Source organism: Leptosomus discolor, chromosome 1 (genome assembly GCF_034619465.1).
Source record: "Leptosomus discolor isolate bLepDis1 chromosome 1, bLepDis1.hap2, whole genome shotgun sequence".
NCBI lineage: Eukaryota > Metazoa > Chordata > Aves > Leptosomiformes > Leptosomidae > Leptosomus > Leptosomus discolor.
This window is the reverse complement of record NC_141391.1, coordinates 132,976,955-133,000,052: the sequence shown is the minus strand read 5'-3', so window position 1 is coordinate 133,000,052 and position 23,098 is coordinate 132,976,955. Positions and strand designations below refer to the sequence as shown.

Sequence of the window (23,098 nt, the reverse complement as noted above, 5' to 3'; positions counted from 1 at the left end):
GGACATCCACAAGCCTATGGGGCCAGATGGGATCCACCCGAGAGTACTGAGGGAGCTGGCAGAGGAGCTGGCCAAACGACTCTCCATCATTTATCAGCAGTCCTGGTCAACAGGGGAGGTCCCAGATGACCGGAGACTTGCCAATGTGACACCCATCTACAAGAAGGGCCAGAAGGAGGATCCGGGGAACTACAGGCCTGACAGCCTGACCTCGGTTCCAGGGAAGATTATGGAGTGGTTCATCTTGAGGGCACTGACATGGCACGTGCAGGACAAACAGGAACGCAGGCCCAGCCAGCATGGGATCATCAAAGGCAGGTCCTGCTTAATCAACCTGATCTTCTATGACCAGGTGACCCACCTAGTCAATGAGGGGAAGGCTATGGATGTCATCTACCTGGACTTTACTAAAGCCTTTGACAACATCTCCCACAGCATTCTCCTAAGAAAGCTGCCAGCTCATGGCCTAGACAGGTGCACACTAAGCTGGGTTAAAAACTGGCTGGATGGCCAAGCACAGAGAGTGGTGGTGAATGGAGTTAAATCCAGCTGGTGGTTGGTCACAAGCGGTGTTCTCTAGGGCTCAGATTTTGGGCCAGTCTTGTTTAATGTTTTTGTCAATGATCTGGCTGAGGGGATTGAGTGCACCCTCAGTAAGTTTGCAGATGACTAAATTGGGTGGGAGTGTTGAGGGTAGGAAGGCTCTGCAGGGGGACCAGGACAGGCTGGATCAATGGGCCGAGTTCAGTTGTATGGGGCTTATCAAGACCAAGTGCCGGGTCCTGCATTTCGGTCACAACAACCCCGTGCGACACTATAGGCTTGGGAATGAGTGGCTGGAAAGCTGCCAGGCAGAAAAAGACCTGGGGGTGCTGGTTGACAGCTGGCTGAATATGAGCCGACAGTGTGCCAGGTGGCCAAGAAGGCCAACAGCATCCTAGCCTGTATCAGAAATAGCACAGCCAGCAGGAGTAGGGAAGTCATTGTGCCCCTCTACTTGGGCACTGGTAAGGCTGCATCTCAAATACAGTGTGCAGTTTTGGGCCCCTCACTGCAAGAAAGACATTGAGGTGCTGGAGCATGACCAGAGAAGGGCAACGAAGCTGGTAAAGGGCCTGGAGAACAGGTCTTATAAGGAGTAGCTGAGGGAACTGGGGTTGTTTAGCCTGGTGAAGAAGGGGCTGAGGGGAGACCTTATTACTCTCTACAACTACCTGAAAGGTTGTAGCAAGGTGGGTGTCGTTCTCTTCTCCCAAGTAGGAGAAGAGGAAACGGCCTCAAGTTGCGCCAAGGGAAATTTAAATTGGACATTAGGAAAAATTTCTTTACTGAAGGAGTGGTGAAAAATTGGAACAGGCTGCCCAGCGAAGTGGTGGAGTCACCATCCCTGGAGGTGTTAAAAAAACGTGTTGATATAGCACTTCAGGACACGGTTTAGTGGGCATGGTGGTGTTAGGTCAACGGTTGGACTCTGATGATCTCAGAGGTATATTCCAACCTAATGATTCTATGATTCTATTTCATCCTGACTGCAATTTGATTTGGTTTACGCAGGCCATAGAACAGTAAAATCTTGGTCTTTGGCCTGGGACCTTCAGAAAACTGATGATCAAAAAACATATAGTGGTTAACAGAAAATAATAGTAGTAGTAGGATAATAATAGTAATATATACATAATTTTGGACAGTTAGGATAACAGATAGTAGATATATGATAGATGATGTAATATACACTGATAAAAATATACATTCTCATCACTGTAGGACTTTGTGTTGTTTTCTTTCTGCATGAGAAAGCAGCTACAGCTGGTGAAGTATTTAGAAGCTGTGTTATTCATGACTATAGAAAGGATGTTCATGGCAGAAAGCTCACTCAGCAATACACAGACGGGTGTAGTGAGAGGTATGTGTAATAAGTAATTAAGCAATGTAGTAATACAGAATAACAGACTCACAGAAAGATGTAGGTGGGAGGGGCCTCTGGAGGTCTCTAGCCCAAGCCCCTGCTCACAGCAAGGCTGACTCTAAAGCTAGGTCAGGTTGTCCAGGGCCTTGTCCAGGCACGTTCTGAACATCTTCAAGACTGAAGATTCCCCAGCCCTTCTGGCATCTGTTCCCATGCTGAATCACCCTCAAGAGGGGGTGGATGGGGACATGTTTGCCTTTTGCATGTACTTTCCTTTCTTGCAAGTTACACCTTTTTCTTTTTGTCCTTCACTGTGCCCCTCTGAGAAGTCTTGCTCTGATGTTTCTCTCCAACACCCCTCGCCAGATGGCAGACTGCTGTTAGGTCTCCCCTTTGCCTTCTGTTCTTCAGCAAGAACTATTATTTGTGCCTGCCCCTTCCCCCTCACATGTGCCTCATTGGCTCAATGTCTAAGCAGTTGAGCCTAGACTTTTTACTGACATTTAAATTTACTTATGAAGTGAGCTTTGGGAGGTTTCACCTTTGAGACCAAATATGGCTATTCTTTTGTGATCCATCAGAAAAAAAGCCTAAGGAAGATCATTTCAGGAATAGCAAGATGACTACAAATGGGAGTGAGAGCAGTAAAGCCCAAGACTGCCTCAACGGCCAGGAGCAGCAGATTAAAAACAGTACGCACTGGCAGTGCTGGGGGAAGGGATTTCTAGATTGGAGTATGCTGTGGAGAACATATTGTTCAGTCTGAATAGCATGAGAAATAGCTTAGGCTTTGGACTGTGAGAGGAGGGCAGTTTTATATAGCTCCCAGAAAAGCCTTGAGGTTGTGGTGCTGTATATATTTTTCTCCTGAGATTCTGTGCAGCTTTTCCTCCATTACTCAAGCAATGAAACTTCCGCATCTTTTTTGGAAAAACAAACCTTGCTGTTTTATTTACATTTAAACATTAATAAATGCTCCCTCTCTGAAAGTGAACTTTACCCTGGTTGTGCTTTCTCCTTGGATATTTTTTGTTTGTATTTCCCCGCCATGCCCTTTAGCAGTATTTATATCTTCAGCTGTTTTTGCAGCATTATCATGTTCTCACTCAGAATTTAGCCAAGCTAGGCATGATAGTACCTTTTCTGGATCAACCCTTTAGGTGGTAACTGATATCTTTTAAAATTCTCTCAATTTTTTCTGGTGCTCAGAAACTCTGTGTTCCTTTTGTTAGAGAGGGAGCATCAGAAGAAGGAACAGTATAAGCCCTACTGTGTTATATTTTTAGTTTTGCATGCCTTCTAATGGAGTGGATATTTCTTATCTAACCTAATTTTGCTTTAAGGTCATCCTCTGATATCCAGATTCTTTCTCTGTCGCACAATCTCCTACCATTTTAAATACTGTCAGAGTTCTGGAGAAGCAGAGCATGTCTATAAAGGATTCTTTAAGTGAGTTGAAACTAACTTGTTCTCCGGGACAGAAACTTCATTTTTGTGTCCAGAGACTAACAACTCCTTTTTTTCCCAAATCCTGAGTGCATCATTGTCCAGCCAGATAGAAGCAGCGAACTAGGATACCGTATGAGGACTTTTAACATTCATAGAGTCATAGAATCATAGAATCACAGACTCATTTTGGTTGGAAAAGACCTTTGAGATCATCAGGTCCAACCATTATCCTAACACTGCTAAACCATGTCCCTAAGCACCGCATCTATTCGTCTTTTGAACACCTCCAGGGATGGAGACTCCACCACCTCCATGGGCAGCCTGTTCCAATGTCTAACCACTCTTTCAGTAAAGAAAGTTTTCCTAATATCCAATCTAAATCTGCCCTGGCACAACTTGAGGCCATTACCTCTTGTCCTGTCACTAGTTACTTGGGAGAAGAGACCAACACCAGCCTCACTACATCTTCCTTTTAGGCAGTTGTAGAGAGCAATAAGGTCTCCTCTCAGCCTCCTCTTCATTAGGCTAAACAATCCCAGTTCCCTCAGGCGCTCCTCATAAGACATGTTTTCCAGACCCCTCACCAGCTTCGTTGCCCTTCTCTGGACCTGCTGCAGGACCTCAACGTCTTTCCTATACTGTAGCACCCAAAACTGGACACAGTACTCAAGGTGTGACCTCACCAGTGCTGAGTACAGGGCCATGATCAGTTCTCTACTCCTGCTGGTCACACTATTTCTGATACAGGCCAGGATGCTGTTGGCCTTCTTGGCCACCTGGGCACACTGCCAGCTTATATTCAGCCAGCTGTGAACCAACACCCCCAGGTCCTTCTCTGCTGGACATTTTTCCAGCCACTCTTCCCCAAACCTGTAGTGCTGCATGGGTTTTTTTTGTGGCCACAGTGCAGGACCCGGCACTTGGCCTTGTTAAACTCCATACAATTGACCTTGGCCCATCGATCCAGCCTGTCCAGATCCCTCTGCAGAGCCTCTCTACCCTCAAGCAGATCAACACTCTCGCTTAATTTCATGTCATCTGCAAACTTACTGAGGGTGCACTCAATCCCCTCATCCAGGTGGATGATAAAGATATTAAAGAAGACCGGCCCCAATACTGAGCTCTGGGGAACACCGCTTGTGACCAGTCGCCAACTGGATTTCACTCCATTTACCACTATTCTCTGGGCTCAACAATCCAGCCAGTTTCTGACCCAGTGGAGAGCACACCTGTCTAAGCCATGAGCCACGAGCTTGTCCAACCAGATGCTGTGGGAGACTGTGTCAAATGCCTTGCTGAAGTCCAGGTAGATAACAACCACAGCTTTTCCCTCATCCACTAGGCGAGTCACCTGATCATAGAAGGAGACCAGGCTGATCAAACAGGACCTGCCTTTCATGAACCCATGCTGGCTGGGCCTGATTCCCTGGATGTCATCCTGCACTTGCTGTGTGAGCGCACCCAAGATGAACCGCTCCATAATCTTCCCTGGTACCGAGGCCAGGCTGTCAGGCCTGTAGTTCCCTGGATCCTTCTTCTAGCCCTTCTTGTAGATGGGTGTCACATTGGCAAGTCTCCAGTCTTCCGGGACCTCCCCTGTTGACCAGGATTGCTGATCAATTGGCCAGCTTCTCCGCCAGCTCCCTCAGTACTCTCAGGTGGATTTCATCCGGCCCCATACTGTCATGCTGTTCCATCTGGACAGATGGAAGTCTCTAATTTGAACATCATGCTTGGCAAGGGTTTGAGTTCATAGTTTGGATTAAGGTGTATTTGATGTAAACCCATCCCTCATGACCATGTAAAGGCAACGAAACATTAGCTGAGGTGATGTGAAGATGCATTTGTCTAAAGCCTGCTAGTACTTGGCATTTCTGGATGAAATAGACAGAGAAAAAAGGAACAGTCTGCTATTTAGGACTGGATTCTATATGTGACAGCTTCCCTTGAATATGGGGGTCAGAGCATGGCCATTCCTCACTGCAAAGATTCTGCATTGCTTAATTTGCCTAGAGTGTGTTGATAATCATGTGGTCAATAATTACATTAAATTTGTCAGCTTCCAATACAGTGATGAATGGAAGAATACTTTCAGGTCTTCAGACAGGATCAATTTGTTTAAGAGACAGCAGGTAAGCCACCTTAAGAACAGGATGATTTTTAAAAGCCTAGATGTGTGTTCTGTGAAAAAAACCTAGGGTCTTCGAAGGGAGCTATTGCACACGGTTCAAGTGTCTCTTGAGCAATACATGCAATTAAATAAACTACTTAGGACTTACAGTCATAATTGTTATATGGAAATATCGATTGGTAAAGCACTGAAACAGGTACTTGGAGAACCTGGGGAAGTTCGATCCTTGGAGATATTTAGGAGTTGCCTGGACAAGGTCTTGAGCAGCCTGATCTAGCTTTGGAGTTCACATGCTGTAAGCAGAGGCTTGGACTAGAAATCTTCAGAGGTGCATTCCAGCATAAATCTTTTTGTAAGTCTCTGAATCTATCTGATCTCAAGGGAACAGGAGCAACATCTCCTGTGTCACTTCAAAAGTAGGAGACATGAAGCTGTTTCCTAAGCACATGGTAGTGATTTATATCTCTCATATGTCTTGTCATTCTTCAGCTGAAGTGTCTGTAGTGAGCATTGCTCACTCTCCTGCTGCCACTCAGAAAATCTTAGAAGCAGATGTTGTGCTGGGGAGGAAGCAAAGGGTCCCCTTCTCACAGGTGAGAACTGCCAAGATCACAGGCAGTACATCAGATGGTAACCTGACCTCAAGTAAAGTCAAAGCTGGTTCATTCAAGGACGTGTGAGGAGGAGAGGCTTATTCTCCTCTTCTCAAATGCACACCTTCCACACCTATACTCTGAAAGAGCGAGGTAGGATAGCTGCTCTTCAGGGAGTCTGATAAACAAACATGGGGGCACAGTCAGGATCCTTCAAACTCCCTTGAGATCTTGTTGTTTACAAGACAGCACAACTTCCAAGTTTACTACAGATGAATGTTGGAAATGTCTTTGGTAAGCATATGTAGCTAATTGTGAATTGTATATAACCAATTGCATTTCAAGATTAGAATCATAGAATCATAAGGTTGGAATAGACCTCTGAGATCATCAAGTCCAACTGAATCTGAAGACAAAGACTAGATTAAGTAGTTCGGAAATTCAGAGGAATTAGAGATATGTGAGGACTTTGCATGATGATTTGGGTAAATAATGGGAGGAGGTGTGCAGTACTCTGTGATATTTCTGAGCTGATGCTGCTGCTTTTCCTCAGCAGACATCATCAGTAGCTATGTGCCCTTTTAAGCATTCTTTGGCAGCAGGAGGAACAGATGCAGGACATTCCTGCAGCCTGTTTGATGGTGTAATACCTCTTGAAACCTTCAGAGATGTTTACAGTGCTGCTGAAATCTACGAGACAGCCCTGAGCATGGCAATCTCATGTGAACTACTTTGACCTTCTTTTGTACCTCCAGAAAGCCTGCTCAGTCTCTTCAGACCCCAGCCAGCTCTTTCTCAGGATGTTAGGAAGCAATTAATATTCCGTGATCACATCTTGTACCCCCAAAAAGGAGATGAAAAGATTTTGGAGAGATTGGAAAGAGGAAACCAGAAAGGCAAAAGAAAAATTTAAAAAAAAAAAAAAAAAAAAAAAAAAAAGATCCACATCTGTCTGAGGGTTTCTTTGTCTCTGTCTCCCTGCTTGGGTACATTTGGGTCTGCACCTCAGACTGTTTAGTAGATCTGCCTTTTCATCTTTAATGCTATTTGTGAAGCAACATTTGCCTTACCTTTTCCTTTTGATCTCTCTTGCTTTCTGCTCCTCTAGCTTTATGGCCAATACACAGACCAGATAACCAACTTTGCAGAGAAGGAAGCAGCAAAACTACTGAACAAGAAGCCAGCCCAAAACAACAATGAAAGACCCCTGAAACGTGAGAGTCAAGTAGAGATCAAAGAAGAACACTATTCCAAATGTCAAGGTAGAGACAATTCATCTTTCGTTACCCTATAATCAGATATTGGGTAGGCCAACCAAAGAGATGGAATTTAAGCAAGGCAAAAAGACAAGAAAATTGTGACTAGGGAGAACCAGGGAAGGAAGGAAAAGGAATCACAGTGGATCAAAAAGAATTTTTCAAGCAAGCTTTCATCCTAGGAAGAGCCAAGATCTGTTTGGAACAAAATCAGTCCCAAGTTAATGAATTTTTCCACAACAGTTCTCTGTAACAGGAAGAAAAGGACTTTCTTGTATCAGATTTTTGCTGTTAGTGCACAAGATGTTAAATTCCACCTTGTGTGTGCCCCTGCTTTTTTTTTTTTTTTAAACACAAAAGATTTTGCAGGGACAGGTGCCAGTCCTTCAACATGAAAACTGTTATGCTTCCAAATAAGTCCTTATTGTAGTCAGTTCTCAGGGTAGGAGAGGAGAGACAGGAACAGACTTCGTCTATGATCCCTCAGTTTTTCTGGTTCACTCTTCCCTCCACAGACTGTGCTAGACGCATCCAGAAATATGTTACCAAGAAGCTTGGAGAGGACTGGATTTTCTTGGTTCTGTTGGGTCTGGTCATGGCGTTGGTGAGCTGGGGAATGGATTATGCCAGTGCGAAGAGCCTACAGGGTGGGTCCCATTCAGGTGTTGCAAAAGCACACCGTAAAGGATACGAATGTTTTACAAAGCCCAGTGACAAATGCTCATCCTTTAACATCGGTGTCCCATCCTCACCCCTTGCTGCCTGTGAAGTTTGAAGTACTTCTGACATAGTAGAGGAAAGGTTAACTAGGGAGAGGTTCCTTAAAGAGCTGGCAGGGAAATGTTTGGAAGTAAGCAGGCAAAAACAAAGGATATGTGTATGATGAGTCAAAGATAAACCAGGATTTTGACTCCCTTTCCCTCCTGCTCCCTTAAATATGTGGGGCACAGGGAAGTGGTACTGTGGTCCTTCCTATTATATTGGTTCCCATCCTCCCCAGGAATATCGAGCACATGGGGGATGAGGAGGGGAAGGGGCTCTTAGATGTCCTCCTGACACTGTTTCTGCTTTTTACTTTGTTATTGTTCTTTCTGATTTTTATTCATGCAATGCCCTGTAGTTTCCTGCTACCTGTCCACATTGTGCTCTCTCCTTTGGCTCTTTTCACAAAGGTCTCCTAATCATTGTCTTATATCCCTTCCCTGCATTTCTCCCCTTTGCCAGCTATAACAATTACAAGTTCTTTCAGTCCCCCTGCCCCACATCTCAGTGCACACACGCACACACAACATTGCCCACATTCTGTTAACTGCAATGTTCCTTTGTCCTGAACCTCAGTGTCCCAATCCTGACCTCACACACACACTAACCCTTTCCTTTCAGTGCTCTTGGCTGCTGATGTCCGCCAGACACTGCAGTTCCTCAAAGCTCCTAATATTCCTTCAGCTCAAGTGTTCCTCCCTCTAGAGCTTCCCCATCTACCAGGTGTCTGGCTTACCCTACCAGCCTCAGAGAGCCTCTGTCCTTTATACTCCCTATATTGGGTTTTTTTCCTCTCCTTCCACCAAATCTCAGCCTCCTGCTGTGTGGGAAGCCAGCTCAGGCTAAACAGATGAACTGCACAGGAGCTGCAGTTCAGTTTGGATTCTCAGCAGCTCGTGCTGTTTTACCTGGCTGACCAACAGTACCACTGTTGTTTTAACAGTTGATACAGCTCCCTTCATGCTGCTGCTCTAAAAGGCAAATCATAATCAGAGCTTTTAAGCTAGTTTTTATGAAGGAATGATTTTTCATGTGATTGAGATGGAGGAGAGGGCACTAGCTATCAGTGGACCACTTTATTTTGCTTCAGGACCCACATAAGGCCCACAGGCTGCCAAATGTAAAGACCTTGTACAGTGATTCATCCTCACAACTGCAAGTAATACACCTCTGGTTATGCCACATTTGGGCAAAGGTATTAATAACATCTAAGAACAGAGAGCCACTTCTATCCATTCCTGCAGAACACTTGTTTTATTTGAGAACTCGTACTCAAAATAACAAGTCATATCTTAGAAAATGAGGACTTTAGGATAGCCTTTCTCAGGGAGGTTTAGTATGGGCAGGTTTAGCAAGTGTGTGATTCTTTGATGTCTACCAACCTGTTTGGAGCATCTGTGGTTACTGACAACTTCTTTGTTTGTCTGTCTACAGCCTACAAGTGGATGTACAGAGAGCTGCACCCGAATGTTCCTATGCAGTATCTGGCTTGGGTCGCATACCCACTTGTTCTTATTCTGTTTGCGGCCATTTTCTGCCACCTCGTCTCTCCACAGGCTGTTGGTGAGGGCAGAAGGCATGGCAAGATCTGTTTCTGTCTGTCTTGTTTTTCTTATTCCATTTGACTGAAGGTTTTGTTCATACCCTGCTCTGCTGTTTTTCTCAGGGTCTGGGATCCCAGAGCTCAAGACCATTATGAGGGGAGTGGTCCTCAAAGAATATCTCACTCTCAAAGCTTTTGTGGCCAAAGTTGTGGGCCTCACAGCTGGGCTTGGAAGTGGCATGCCTGTGGGGAAAGAGGTAAATATTGGTATTTTCATGTACAGTAGTTGCCAGGATCTGGGAGGTGGGAGCTGTCTGTGGAAGAAGTCTATAAATGTTTCCTTTCTTTTGCCACCATTCCTCTTCTCAAAGACCTGCTCTTTCTAGCAACACTTACATTCCAGTGGCCATTTTCCTTCTACTTTGAAAGACCTGATAGAGAAAAGATCAAAGAACTCAAGTCAGGTAGTCTTTGAGAGGGGAAAAAAAGAGAAGATTGGAGGACTGGCTAAGATGTGCAAAGAGAAATTACGAGATCTGCAATGGCTAGTAACCACAGGGTAACGCTCTCTGATTTTCTCCTCCTATTCTCTTGCAGGGTCCTTTTGTGCATATTGCCAGTATCTGTGCTGCGGTACTCAGCAAGTTCATGTCAATCTTCTGTGGTGGGTATGAGGTAAGGCACATGTCTCTGCATACAGCTCTTACACAGGTTGAGACTCCTAAGACACATAGGATAGTATTGGTAGACCACAAAACATAGAGGAAACATACGGATTGAAGTTCACTGTACTACTATAGAGCAGTAAAGCACAAGCCAAAGAAAATGGTAGTGAGAGGCCAGATATAGGCAAATAACTGTGCAGGCCCACCAACGTTATCTACCAATTACACAGAGGCTGGTTAGGAGTATGTGTTTGACAAGTTTTCAATCTTACTATGCTGTTACCTTTGCACTGTGATCATCAGCTGCAGACAAATACGAATTTGTCTTTAAGCCAAATTTATACAGCATCGCTAATTATAGACATTGACACTGTCTCTAGGCTTTTGCTGTCATAGAAGAGCCTCTGCTGGCTAGTCACTGTTGACTAGTTGTATAAAAAAATCTATTATCTGCATATATAGCTAAATGTAGGAACATACAGGCTCTTAGCAGAAACTGGCTGTGTAATACAACAACGGGAGGTGCTGTTCTACTTGAGTAGATCCTGTCTGTGCATAAGGACCAGATGACACTGCTGAAGACCAGCTGCCAGTACTAAAGACTGCACTAAAGTGTGTAGAGCCTGCTACTTGTAATAGCAATGGCTGACTGTGCTGCTGGCTGTTGCTTTGTTTCTTTGTTTTGGACCCTAACCCCCTGGCTTTGCTCCCTCTAACCCCAGCATGCCCTTCTCTGGCTGCACTCTCTGTTCCAGAATGTGCATAGGCAATTCAACCTCCTGGTGGCGGCTTGTGCAGTTGGAGACGGATGTTGCGTCGGGGCTCCTCTTGGAGGCAAGTGTCTTACTATATGTGACATTTAATGTACAACTCATTTAGCCTCTTGCTGTGAGATTTCCTGCTTTCAGGAAAGGTTCTCCACAGATACTTCTCCAAAATGAGTTCTTTTTTTTTTTTTTGCATGTAACTGCTGGCAGTGAAAGAAAGGGTAGGTTATAGTAAAAGTGATGCCTATTGTGCTGATTCCTAATGATGCAGCTTGTTCAGTCCCTGCTGCCATGGACATTGTTCAATCTGAAGAGCGCCAAGGGCTGTCCAGAAAATCAATAAGGATCAAGTAGAGAATAGAAGTTAAAAAATCTTCATGTAAGGAGCAGTAACATCTAAGGGCAGGAGATGTTAAGTATGACAGGAAGTGAAAATGCAAACGGGAAACTACTGTATAGATACTTCAGTGGACTGGAGAACAGAAATATCAGTGTGTAAAGTTTTGGGCTCCCCATATAAGAGAGATGTGAAGCGCCAGTAAGGTGGTTGGAAGGTTGGAGTAAAGGTAGATTAAGAGAAGATGAGAAGCTCGGTTTGTTCAGCCTAAAGGAGAAAAGGTTAAAGGAGGATGGACTAACTGATGTCATCAACTACCTAAAGGGAGATTTTAGTAAAGATCAATCCAGGCTCTTTTCAGAGCAGCACAGTGCAAGAGGCAACAGGCAGAACTTGCAACGAGGGAAATTCTGTCTGTGTATAAGGAAAACATGTTCCCTTCCCTCAAGGGTGGTACAGTACTGGCACAGATGCCCAGAGGGTCCAGGGAATCTACACCCTTGGAGATGTTGACTCACCTGGACAAGAACCTGATCTAGCCTTAGAATTAGCACAACTCTGAGCAGTGAGTTGGAGGAGACACCTCCAGTGGTCCCTTCCCACCTTTCTATGATCCCGCTGTGAGGAGAAATGTGGAAATTTATTACTGTCCCTTCACATTTGTACTAGTCTTCTGATTCACAGAATTTCCTTAAACAGCACATGTGCCAGAGTCACATGGTAACTTCTTCCTAAAACAGTGGAAATATATTCATAAATAATTTATCTTAAAATGTTCTCCATTCTTTGTTGTGCCTTCATTTCACTTTCCCACCATGCACTGCTCTGAACCTCTCTCCATGGTTACTGTGCCCAGAAGTTTAAAGAGTTTTTGAAATGTTAGTCTTCAAACGGATGAGTTGGCTGACAAATGAAACATGGTCTTGCATCAACAATAACAATTTTTACTCTGGTTTGCTATTAAAAAAAAAAAAAAAAAAAGGAAGGAGCATAGTTTGTCAGCTACAAATTAGAGGTTCTTCCATTGATAACTTCAGAAAAGATGTGCCAGGAAGAAAATCAGGTTCAGCAAGAGCAAGACTGAGAGCTGTGTATACGTGGGCAATATAGCAAGCTGGGGACAGCCTGAACTGAAGCCTGAGGCTTCAAGGCAAAATGTGTAAGTCTGCCAAAAACCTTGACAGAAAGCAGGTTCAGAACCAAGGATTAGACCACAGCCAGGTGGAAACATGGGCGGTATACAGTAGGACTGTATTTCTCTTAATGGTAAAAAAAAAAACCCAACAAAAACAAACCTTCCATAACACAGTCTACAGTTCTTATTTCTTTCTCTGTACCTGGAATTAATATAGTCTCAGAGACTGCAGGACACATTATACTTAGTTCACTAAGGCTAGAGAAGAAAAGAGAAGGCTAAAGTGGGAGCAGTCTAATTGTTGTCATCTGTAGCTAAAGGAGATGTTAGAGAGACAAAAATAGCTAAACAGTGAAAGGAGAAGACACAACAAACAGGCTCAACTTGCAACAAGGGAAATACTATCTATCCATAAAAAAAAATTCTCCCTTTGCCCCAAAGGTGGTTCAGAGTGGCACAGGAGTCAAGAGAGGCTGAGGAATCTCCACCCTTGGAGGTACTCAGGGCTCATTTAGCACCCTGATCCTGAGCACCCTGATCTAGCCTTGAAGTTAGCCCAGGTCTGAGCAGAGAGTTGGAGAAGCATTCAGAGGTACATTCCAAACTAAAACTTGATGTGAGTCTGTGATAACATTGTAGTAGTATGGGAACAAACTGAAAGTTATCATAGCTTTTGTGGCCATAGTTGGGTTCCCCTTATGGATTCACACCAAACTGCCAAATGTGATTTCCATTACCTAGGAGTCATGTAATCTTTAGCTGACCTTAATCCAGGATACAGCTTGCAACTTCACATCATATTGCCCATGGTGTATAACTTCTTGGTGTTGTTGCTGGTGAGCACCATCCTGTGTATTAATGAGGAGCTCCCAAAATGGATTTGAAAAGCCAGTTTAGCCCTTGACAAGCAAAAGGTGCTCAGTTTACTTTTTCTGAATGCACTCTGGTACTCTCTGTTTGTCTGTTTGCTTTGGTCTATCTGGCTACTCCTATGCTGCTACACAGCACCAGCACTCTGACACAGTGCTGGGTCCTGGGAGATGCTATATACCACATGCTGTTCTCAGTGGTTGCTGTAGGTGTCTCTATCTCATAGTGTTCTTCACCACTGTCCCATCAGGCTTTGCAGCTTCAAACAACTTGAATTACCTCTTGCCATACTGCAGGCCATGTCGCATGTACCCTCATTTTCAAGCTGTTAATCACCATGCTGGTGGGCTATAAAACAACCTTCCCACTATTCCAGACACTTTGAACTGAACTCCATCCCTGTTCTGGACATGATTATGTCTGAAGGCCACAGGGGCACTAATAGGGCCCAGAAGTTACCTTGGACAAAGCTGTGGATAAGGACAGATTGTTCTGGGTCAGGGAATTGTCCATGGCCCTTTTATGTTGGGTTGTGCAGAGATAACCTTGAGACACCTTTTGGTTGAGGCTCTATCAGACATCTGCTCAGGTAAACAGGAATTCATGGCCTTCTGGCCTTAGAATTCAGACTGGCAACTCAGATTCCCACCATAACACAGCACAACCCTTTCTGAAAACTCTGGTGGGAGATCTAGAAAACTACTTTGGGAATACATAATAGTAGAACATAGCAAATACACAGGTTTTTAAACCTGGTATATTATACACCACCCAGGTTTTAGATAAAATAAAATAAAATTAAATTAAATTAAATCAAACCTATCTGCTCACCTTTCACCTTTCTCAGGCATTTCAGGGCCAAATCTTGAAGAAAAAGTGGAAGAACATTTTCTCCCTTTCAACAGCTCTATGTCTTCCAAAACTGTCTCAGGAGAGGCTCTACCTTTTATATCTTCCATTTCCCTTGCCACAATTGTTTTTACCAGGATAGCACAATGCTTTGCTAGGTGGTCTGTTACCCGCTCACCTACCCAGGGTGACAGGACCTTCAGCATCTGTCCACACTCGGTTCTGGACATGTATGTGCCTTGTGCACACAGACTCACAGGGTGGGTTTTTTGAGGCACTGTCTGGCACATGTGCATCCTGAGATTCCCTGCCAAAGTAAAAGAGATGGAATGAAACATATTTATGCGCATTCCACCCTCTGGAGGATTTTCCATGAGACATTTCTTCTACAGTGACAGAAATGTGCATTTTTCAATGAAAGGTGAGATGCTGCCTTCTCCACGTGTCTTGAAGATGTGATTCCCAATATATGCCTGTCTTGTGCCAGGTCTTGTCTTTTGAATATTTTGAAGCCATCCAGAAGGGTGAAGTAAGATAAATATAGCCATAACTCTGAGACTGGTGACAGAGCTGGATGACAGCATGTGGCTGTACCTGCCAATTCGGTTATTCAGTCTCTGCTTTCTTTCCTTCTTTCTTCTGTTTGTCTGTCTCTCTTCGTCTCTTTCACCAGTAGCAGCCATATTATTACACGGATGTCCTGACTGTGGGTTGCGCTGTGGGGGTCGGCTGCTGCTTTGGGACACCACTTGGAGGCAAGTGGCTGTTCTGTTTCCTTTTTCTCAGGTACCTAAATCCTCTCCTGTATAGTCCTCTCCACCTCTTCCCCTTTCCTGCACTGTACTTTTGATGTCATCTACTTCGAACAAAGAAGCTTACCTTTAGCACTACCAACATCCACAGCATCTTTCATACAGTCTTTTTTCCACATGTGGTCAGCCTTCTGGAGGCAAGAGGGGAAGGCTCTCTAGAACAGTGGTCTCCATATTGGGATGTGCATAGCCCAGGGGGTGCACAAGGTGATCCGTTGGGGTGTGGGAAGGAAATATTGGAATTTCTATTTTTAAAAAATCTAAATAAAAACAGAAATAAATTAAGCTTTACTAATATTCAGCATACATATCGGCAGTGGTGCCCTCACTCAGTCCATATGTCAGATGACCATTTGTCACTTACAGTGCATGAGGTGTCCTGGGTACAGAGTTGTTCACAACACAGAAGGTTGACAGCGGTGCCCTCATTTGCTCACTTTCAGCATATTGTAATGTATTGCGATCAGTGTATGCCCACTTAAGTGGATTTAGGGGTTATATTATCTAGCATTAACTAAACCAACCCGCATAAAATTGACAAGTGGTTTAAAAAGATTCCTGCAAAGAGACTGCAGTTTGAAGATAATACTAATAATGCAAGCACAGGAGAATGACAAGAAAATGGCAGAGCTGACACATCTATTCCTAGTACAGGCTCTTTATCAACCACATTATGAGGTACAAACACTGACCAGCTAATCAGGTCTGACATGAAGTTGGCCCAAAAAAACCCCAACTATTAAATACAGATTTGCATCTGCTATCATTAACGATGAACCTCATCTTAAAGTGTATCTTGTGCTTTGAGAAGTTCGCTAATGATGGTATGAAGCTATCAGAATTAGCAAGGCATTTAAAAGCTAAGCATCCAGAACATGAAGACCAACCCCTACAATTTTTTCAGCGATGTTTCAAACTTCATGATATTCAATCCAGTACTTTACAAAATTTCACTGAACTTAATCATAAATGTTTAGAAGCCTCCATTGAGGTTTCTTGCTTCACAGCAAAAGACAAAAAGCACATACCACTGAGAAAACACCTGTTCTTCCTGCCACAGTAAAAACGGCTGAAATAATACACAGAAAGCAATATGGCAGCAAACTAAAATTCCTTCGTCAGCAAACACTATTGGAAGACATACAGAAAACATTGCTGAAGGTTTGAAGAAACAAGTATCAGTACAAATTACACAGTGTGAGAGGCTTGCTGTGCAGTTGGATCAAAGTGCAGATGTTCCAACATATCTCAGCTTATGATATTTGCTAGATTCTGTTTTGATAGTGAAATACATGAAGAACTACTTTCTGTGAGCCACTAAAGGAAAGATCTACCAGAGAAGTTATATTCTCAACAGTATATCACTTCTTTAATAAAAATGTTTTATGGAAAATCCATGCAAGTATAACAAACAGTGGAGTGGCTGCTTTGACTAAGGAAAGGATTGCGTGGTAACATTTCATAGACAGCACCACCCCTGAAATCCGTTCAGTGTTGTTCATAAGCAAGCTATTGCAGCAAAGAAATGGGAGACAGACATGCACGAAGTGTTACAGGACGTCATTGATGTGGTTAATTTCATAAAAACAAGACCTTGAAGCAGTAGATTCTTTACAATACTTCATAATGAGATGGGGAGTGACCATGAAAATCCTTTGTATCATACAGACATTTGGTGGCTATCTCGTGGCAATGGGCTTTTAAAAGAGTTGTTGAATTTAAAGACCAATGACATATTTTCTTTTACAACAAGATGAGTGTTCTGAATTTGCTGATCTTTTCTGTGATGACAAGCATCTGTCAGCAGCAGTGATACCTAGCAGTTATTTAAAAAAAAAATAAGCACAAAAAAATAAGCACACTTGATGTATCCCTTCAAGGTGAAAGCAATGTTCTAACAGTGGGTGAGAAGGCAACAGCTTTTCAAAAGAAACTTGTGGATATTTTGTGAATTTGTTGCCAAACACAATGTAAGTGTGTCACCTACAAAATCTCTCATATGTGTGCATTTTAAAAACTTGGAAACAGAAAATTCCAGAAACAGAAATTAAAAAATCTTCCAGATAAAAAGTTTCAGTGGGTTTTGAACCCATTCGTAAAGATATAAAAATTCAACACCTTTTGATTAGTTTGCAAGAACAACTGATTGACATCAGGGAAGATGGAAATTTACTATCCAAATTTCAACAAAAATCTTTGCAGAAGTGGTGGATGGGATTGAAAAAATGGTATCATGATTTAGTCAGCACAGCCAACGATACATTTCTCGCATTTGAATCTATGTATCTTTGTGAGATGTCTTTTTCAGCTATGACAGCTATTAAGACCAGGTATCAAAATAAACTGAACATAGAACCAGACCTTTGAATTGCTGTATCACAAAGTGTTAAACCAAGATTTTACAAAATAAAGAAGAATATCAATATTTTTTGTGAGAACAAAAAAAAATTTATTCCATTACTAAATTAAAAAATTTCTTTTTTAAAATTTTCTTTGTTTCACCTTTGTCTCATCCTTTTTTAATTCTTATTTTTGTGTACGTTTTATATTGTATATAATATATTAGTACTGTAGTACATGTACATAATTTTTAAATAAATACACATATATTGGTGTTTACATGCTCAAAATCTTTTATTGTTAGGGGTGCACAATCAAAGAAGTGTGGAGACCACTGCTCTAGAAGACTGCTTAAAGCCTCTCTCATGCTTCTAACATTAAACTTCTGATTTTAAGTTTGCTCCCTTTCCATTTCTTTCTAGGGGTCCTTTTCAGCATTGAGGTCACTTCCACTTACTTTGCTGTGCGCAATTATTGGAGAGGTTTCTTTGCAGCTACATTTAGTGCCTTCATTTTCCGAGTCCTTGCTGTTTGGAACAAGGATGCAGGTAAGCTAAGAGCCATTCCTACTCTCTTTGTACAAAAGTTGCTCTATTGATTTAGTATTTTCCATCTTCCTCAAAACCACAACCTTGTATGATGTTTGAAACTTCTGCCATGACAAGTGACTTCCGGCAGTACAGAAGGAAAGAGAAAGGGAAGTATCTTAAGTCATCAGTTGTGTAACCCAAAACATTCCTAGGTGTGTTAGGGATAGGACTGGAAAAATGAATGAATATGAGTCTTGGGAAGTAAGAGGGCCCCTGAGGTGGGATTTTTGCCACCTCAGCATAATATCAAGGCTGCAAACATAAAGGTATCCCATCACCGAGGATGTAATACATACTACAGTATATGCTGCTGCAATCTGCTGGAAATGCCATGGTCTGTTTTGGTCATCTCTTGACTAGAAGTACAAAAATCCAATAAACTAGAAAATTGAGATGATAAAATGATTAGGAGACTACAGGATTGGTAGGGTCTAACTGAAGTCCTGAAAAAATAACTGTCTCAAGTAACTGAAAAGTGTGAGTGAAACATTTGTGCAGACAGAAATAGCACAGAACAAGCTTGTCCAGGAGACCATTTCAGATACTGTGGGACTGGAGTTCCAGCTGATGCAGAAGGCTGCCATTTCTTTGTAAACTTCTTCCTTGTATTGTCTTTGTCTTTTATTCTTACAATTGTATCTGTTTTACTGATTTGAGCTCCAGTGGGCAGCTCCCTTACTTAAAATTGCTATAACTTACATCTCTCTTGACTTCACAGGGTTCACTGATAAAACTTTCTTGAAACCATTCATCAACACAGAACATCGGCTTTCTTATGCAGTCCTCTCTGTCTCCAACCAGGGTACTGATTTAGTATCACATGCAGATTTTGCTGTCTTCCACAGAAAATTTTGAATCATAGAATCACAGAAAGATCTAGTTTGGAAGAGACCCCCTGGAGCTCTCTACTCCAAACTTCTGCTTACAGCAGGGACAACTTTCCACTCTCTATCTGGGCATCTGTTTCAGCAAGCACTTGCTCATTATATGTAGAAAAATTCCCTTGTTGGAAGTCATGCCCATTGCCTTTTTTTCTTTCACTGTGTCTTTACAACTTCCTCATGAGCTAGGGGAGACTACTATTAGAACCCCCTTGGGCCTTCTCGTTTCCAGGCTGAGTAGACCTAGTTCCTGCAGCCTCTACCTGTGCCCATTATCTGGACCATCTTGGGGCTCACCACTGGCCTCTCCCTGATTTTGCGACATTTCAGTTGTACTGGGTTTTCCAGGTGTAGCTTCATCAGTGCCATATAGAACGAAATAACCACCCTCAACCAGCTGTTTGCGCTTTTGCTGATGTGGCCCAGTATGTGGTTAGCTTTCATTGCCACAAGGACACATGTTAAGAATTATATCCACCAGGACCCACTGGCATGAGAGTGGAGATTTTCCTGTTCATTAGGCCCCCAGGCTGTACTGACACACCTGCCATTCCAGGTGCAGGACTAAACATTTGCCTTTGTTAAATTTACGGTATTCCTACCGGTCAGCTCCTCCAGTTTCTGCAGGCCACTCTGAGTGAAGCCCTCCAGGTGACAAACGACCACCTTCTCTCCCTCCCCAATTCAGTATGGTCACTGATGAGTGATTTCCATTCTATCATCTAGGACCTTGATGCAGACGTTAAACAGAATCAGCTCTAATATTGACCTCTGAAGAAATCCATGTAAAATCACAGGGCCCCAAGACAACAATTAGCAACTCCTGCTCTATGTGTACTATGACATGTATCATTACATCTATGACATGATAAACTCGTTTTTCTCTCTCTGGGCTAGCTTCTGATCCATGAAAATATTTTCCCTTTTGCTGTTTGATCAGTGGACCTCTACATAAGGCTTCACAGCCTCATGTAGGACCTCTAAATAATCTAAATAAATAAATTCCCCTTAATCTGGTTTTACAGTTTTGTTAAAAAAACACCACATCACAAAATCTAATTAATTTTAATTATTTTTCTGGGTTTTTTCCTTGGCTTTGAGGTTCAAAATAGGTATTTTCAGGGTTGTGTTTGCTTTTAAAATCTATATGTTACTAACAATTTGCCAGGTGCTAATGCACACCTCTCTTTGCATTCACAATATTGCTCCACAACCTTCTTAAACATATATGCTATCCATCGGTCCCCTCCAGCTCCTGGAAGCCCTCATTCTTATTAGAGAAGGTGAATTATTTTTTTTAATAGCTCATCCAACTCATTCATATTGTGCCTCAGATCTTAATGCCTTTTAAGTCCACAGCTTGTTTAACCCCTCTGTTATTGCTATTTTTTACCTACAAGCTGCATCATTGCTACCAGGAAGTAGCAGACAGGGAAGCAATCGCACCAGAGTAGAGGGATGCAAGTAAGTTGGGTAGCATCTCACCAAAATTCTTTTCTTTCTTAGACCCACAAAATCTTTGCTGACTTCTGGATATTTATGGCTTTGTTGACTTGCTTCACACCATTAGATGTACTTTCTAAATAATATCTGTCCCACTCTGGTTGGTCACTGCAGCTTAGGCTCCTGTTTGTTAATAATGGAAGACTGGAGTTCTGCAATTTGCAGGATTTCTGTTTTATCATGTCCTGGGCATTCATCTTATTTATATAATGTTTTACACCTTGCCTTCCTCCTGCTCTTTCTGATCACTTCTACACATGGCTCAGTGTTATTTTAAAGTTCAAAGATTTTTAAGTAGACTTTCCCATTAGCTAGACTTTCTAATTATTTTTTTTTTTACTTCTTTGAATATTCACCTTGTAAAAGTTGGACAGCTACTCTGAACTAGTAGAATTTGTAGCCAATGGAGAGAAAAGGGCTTAACTATTCAGTTTCAGGATGGCTTAGTCAATTAGGAAAGAGGATGAAGATTGGTAGGGTGAACCTTTCTTTAGAATTCTTTCTCAGTCTTGTTGGAGTAGAGAGGGAACCTAGAAACACTCAGACTAACTGCTGCGTCTGTTTCCCTTTGGCTTGGACTGTTTCCTAAAACTAAATTGAGATGATCTCTTCCTTGGGCTAATCTAATAAAAAAGAGGACATCCTGCTTTTCGCCATCTTCTGTCCCTGACTGTTCTTCTACACTTCCCTTGTACCATCTCTGTGTTCATTGGACCCACTCCATTCAACTCACTTCCCTGGCAGAGGACTAATCCAGGAAAAGAGCAGATAGGTTTTCTGGTAGGTTTTAATGACATGAAAGAACTCAGTGAAGGCTTTGACATGTGTTTGAGTGGACCCAACACGATGGGAGAACAGTGCAGCCAGGCAGGAAGGAACGGGGTGAAGAGGCAGGGAGTAAGACCTTTCCCTTTTGGATAGTAGCATGCTTAGCTATCTTAGGAAATGTAACCCACAGATATCTGATTAAATCATTGCTCTAAACTTAGTCCTGTCTGACCAATTATCAAGTAATTAATGCCTCCTGTAATTATCATATAAAGCTAGATTTTCACTGCTTCTTTTCTTTCCTCATTGTGCAAATATTTCCTTCATCCAAGGCAAGTTGGGATTTATATCCATCCTCATTCAGCTGCATTTCCACTCTGCACTAGGTTGCTAACTTGTACTTGACCCATTGGCATACAGATATTTACTGTTTCCACACAATTAGGTACCTTCAGGTAAAAGCAGGACAGGTTTCAACATCTGAGTCATTTTAGCAGTACAACACTACCAAGAGAGGTGAGCTGGAGAAGATGAGGCTTAGCTGATCTTTTCCATCTCTGATTTCTAACACTTTCATTCTTTTGGTACCAGTCAAAAATTTTGCAGATATAACTTCAGAGAAGATCTCAGTTTTGTTTCTAGAAGGCAATCACAACTGTACATAACACAACTTCTCCAGATATGTAAGCACTGCCGGCCTGGGCAAACATAGTTTTCAGAGCCAGTGAGTAGAGCGGGAAGAGTTTTTCTTTTCTACAAAATGAATGGTAGGAGAAAAGAAAGAAAAGAAAACCTTTAAAAATCTGGGATTGTAGCTAAAAAATATATACATTTTCTGAAAACAAACCTATACCATCTAGAGTGCTAGGGCTGCAAGTGTTCAAAAATAGGCACTACTAAAATCAGAGCAGTCTGCTGATCTGTGATATTGTATATAATGTCATGAAACCACACAGTAGCATGTATAAACTAGTTCCCTTGTCCCTACCTCTAGCTTTTATGGCATTTAACTTCTTACCTCATTATTCCCTTTCCTCCTCTACCTCTTTCTTCTCTGACAGTTACCATCACAGCCCTGTTCAGAACAAACTTTCGCATGGACTTCCCCTTTGATCTGCAAGAGCTGCCAGCATTTGCTGTAATAGGGTATGTTCCTGGGAACTTGGCTTTTTGGTCTACAAAGGTTATCATGTGAGCTCTCTCAGGAATTCTTTTGCCAAACAGTTACATACATCTCTTTTAGACATTTTGATTGTCACAAATAAGGCCTCTGCTTTTTGGGATTCCTCCTTCAGAAATGGTGCCCATGTAGCACAATGGGTACAGAAGGAAATGCGGGTATTATCAAGCTGTTTGTTATTTCCTTCCCATACATATTTTTCAGAAATTAAGTTCTGGAAAAAAAAAAGTCTAACTTAGTCTAGGTTCTGGGTATAGGTTTACTGAATGGCCCTTTAACCGTTTTGATGGCATCCCCAAATGAACTGACCCAACAAGTATGACCTTTTCAACTGACAAAAATGGGAGAAAAGATTTAACCAGGAAGTTTCCCTTTTGCAAGGTCAGAATGGTTACCTTTTTCAGGTGACGTTGGTACACTCGACAGGTTTTAGTAGGCTGCCTTCATATTTATTTACTTGAGTATGAACTCAAGTGGGATTTTTTGAAGACGTCAGATATGTTGAAAAACTACAAATATACAGGAGCTTTTGCTAGTAATATGTATCCACTTTGTCCTTCTCCTTAAATAGACTTGCGTGCTGAACTCTGGGGAATCTATTTGATTAGATTGCCAAGGAAAAAGGTAATCCTTATGATTTACAGTTGATAGAGAATGCGAAACTTCTTGTCATTGTGTTTTGAACAGAGTTAGCAGAGTTGGGTTTTTTTCAGTACTGCACATAGGCTAGGAAAGGAGCAGATGACAACTGTGAAATGCTT

The 23,098-nt window shown here is 42.4% G+C and overlaps 1 protein-coding gene across 1 annotated transcript in view; it reads left to right on the top strand.

Annotated features, from left to right (window-relative positions):
- Positions 1-23,098, top strand: part of CLCN1 (chloride voltage-gated channel 1) — a 48,706-nt gene that overhangs the window by 6,012 nt on the left and 19,596 nt on the right. The window contains exons 4-11 of the mRNA XM_086460773.1: positions 7,188-7,341; positions 7,851-7,982; positions 9,532-9,660; positions 9,764-9,897; positions 10,238-10,315; positions 14,940-15,018; positions 17,838-17,963; positions 22,219-22,303. Coding sequence (XP_086316899.1) covers positions 7,188-7,341; positions 7,851-7,982; positions 9,532-9,660; positions 9,764-9,897; positions 10,238-10,315; positions 14,940-15,018; positions 17,838-17,963; positions 22,219-22,303 — 917 coding nt within the window. The remainder of the gene's footprint in view (positions 1-7,187; positions 7,342-7,850; positions 7,983-9,531; positions 9,661-9,763; positions 9,898-10,237; positions 10,316-14,939; positions 15,019-17,837; positions 17,964-22,218; positions 22,304-23,098) is intronic.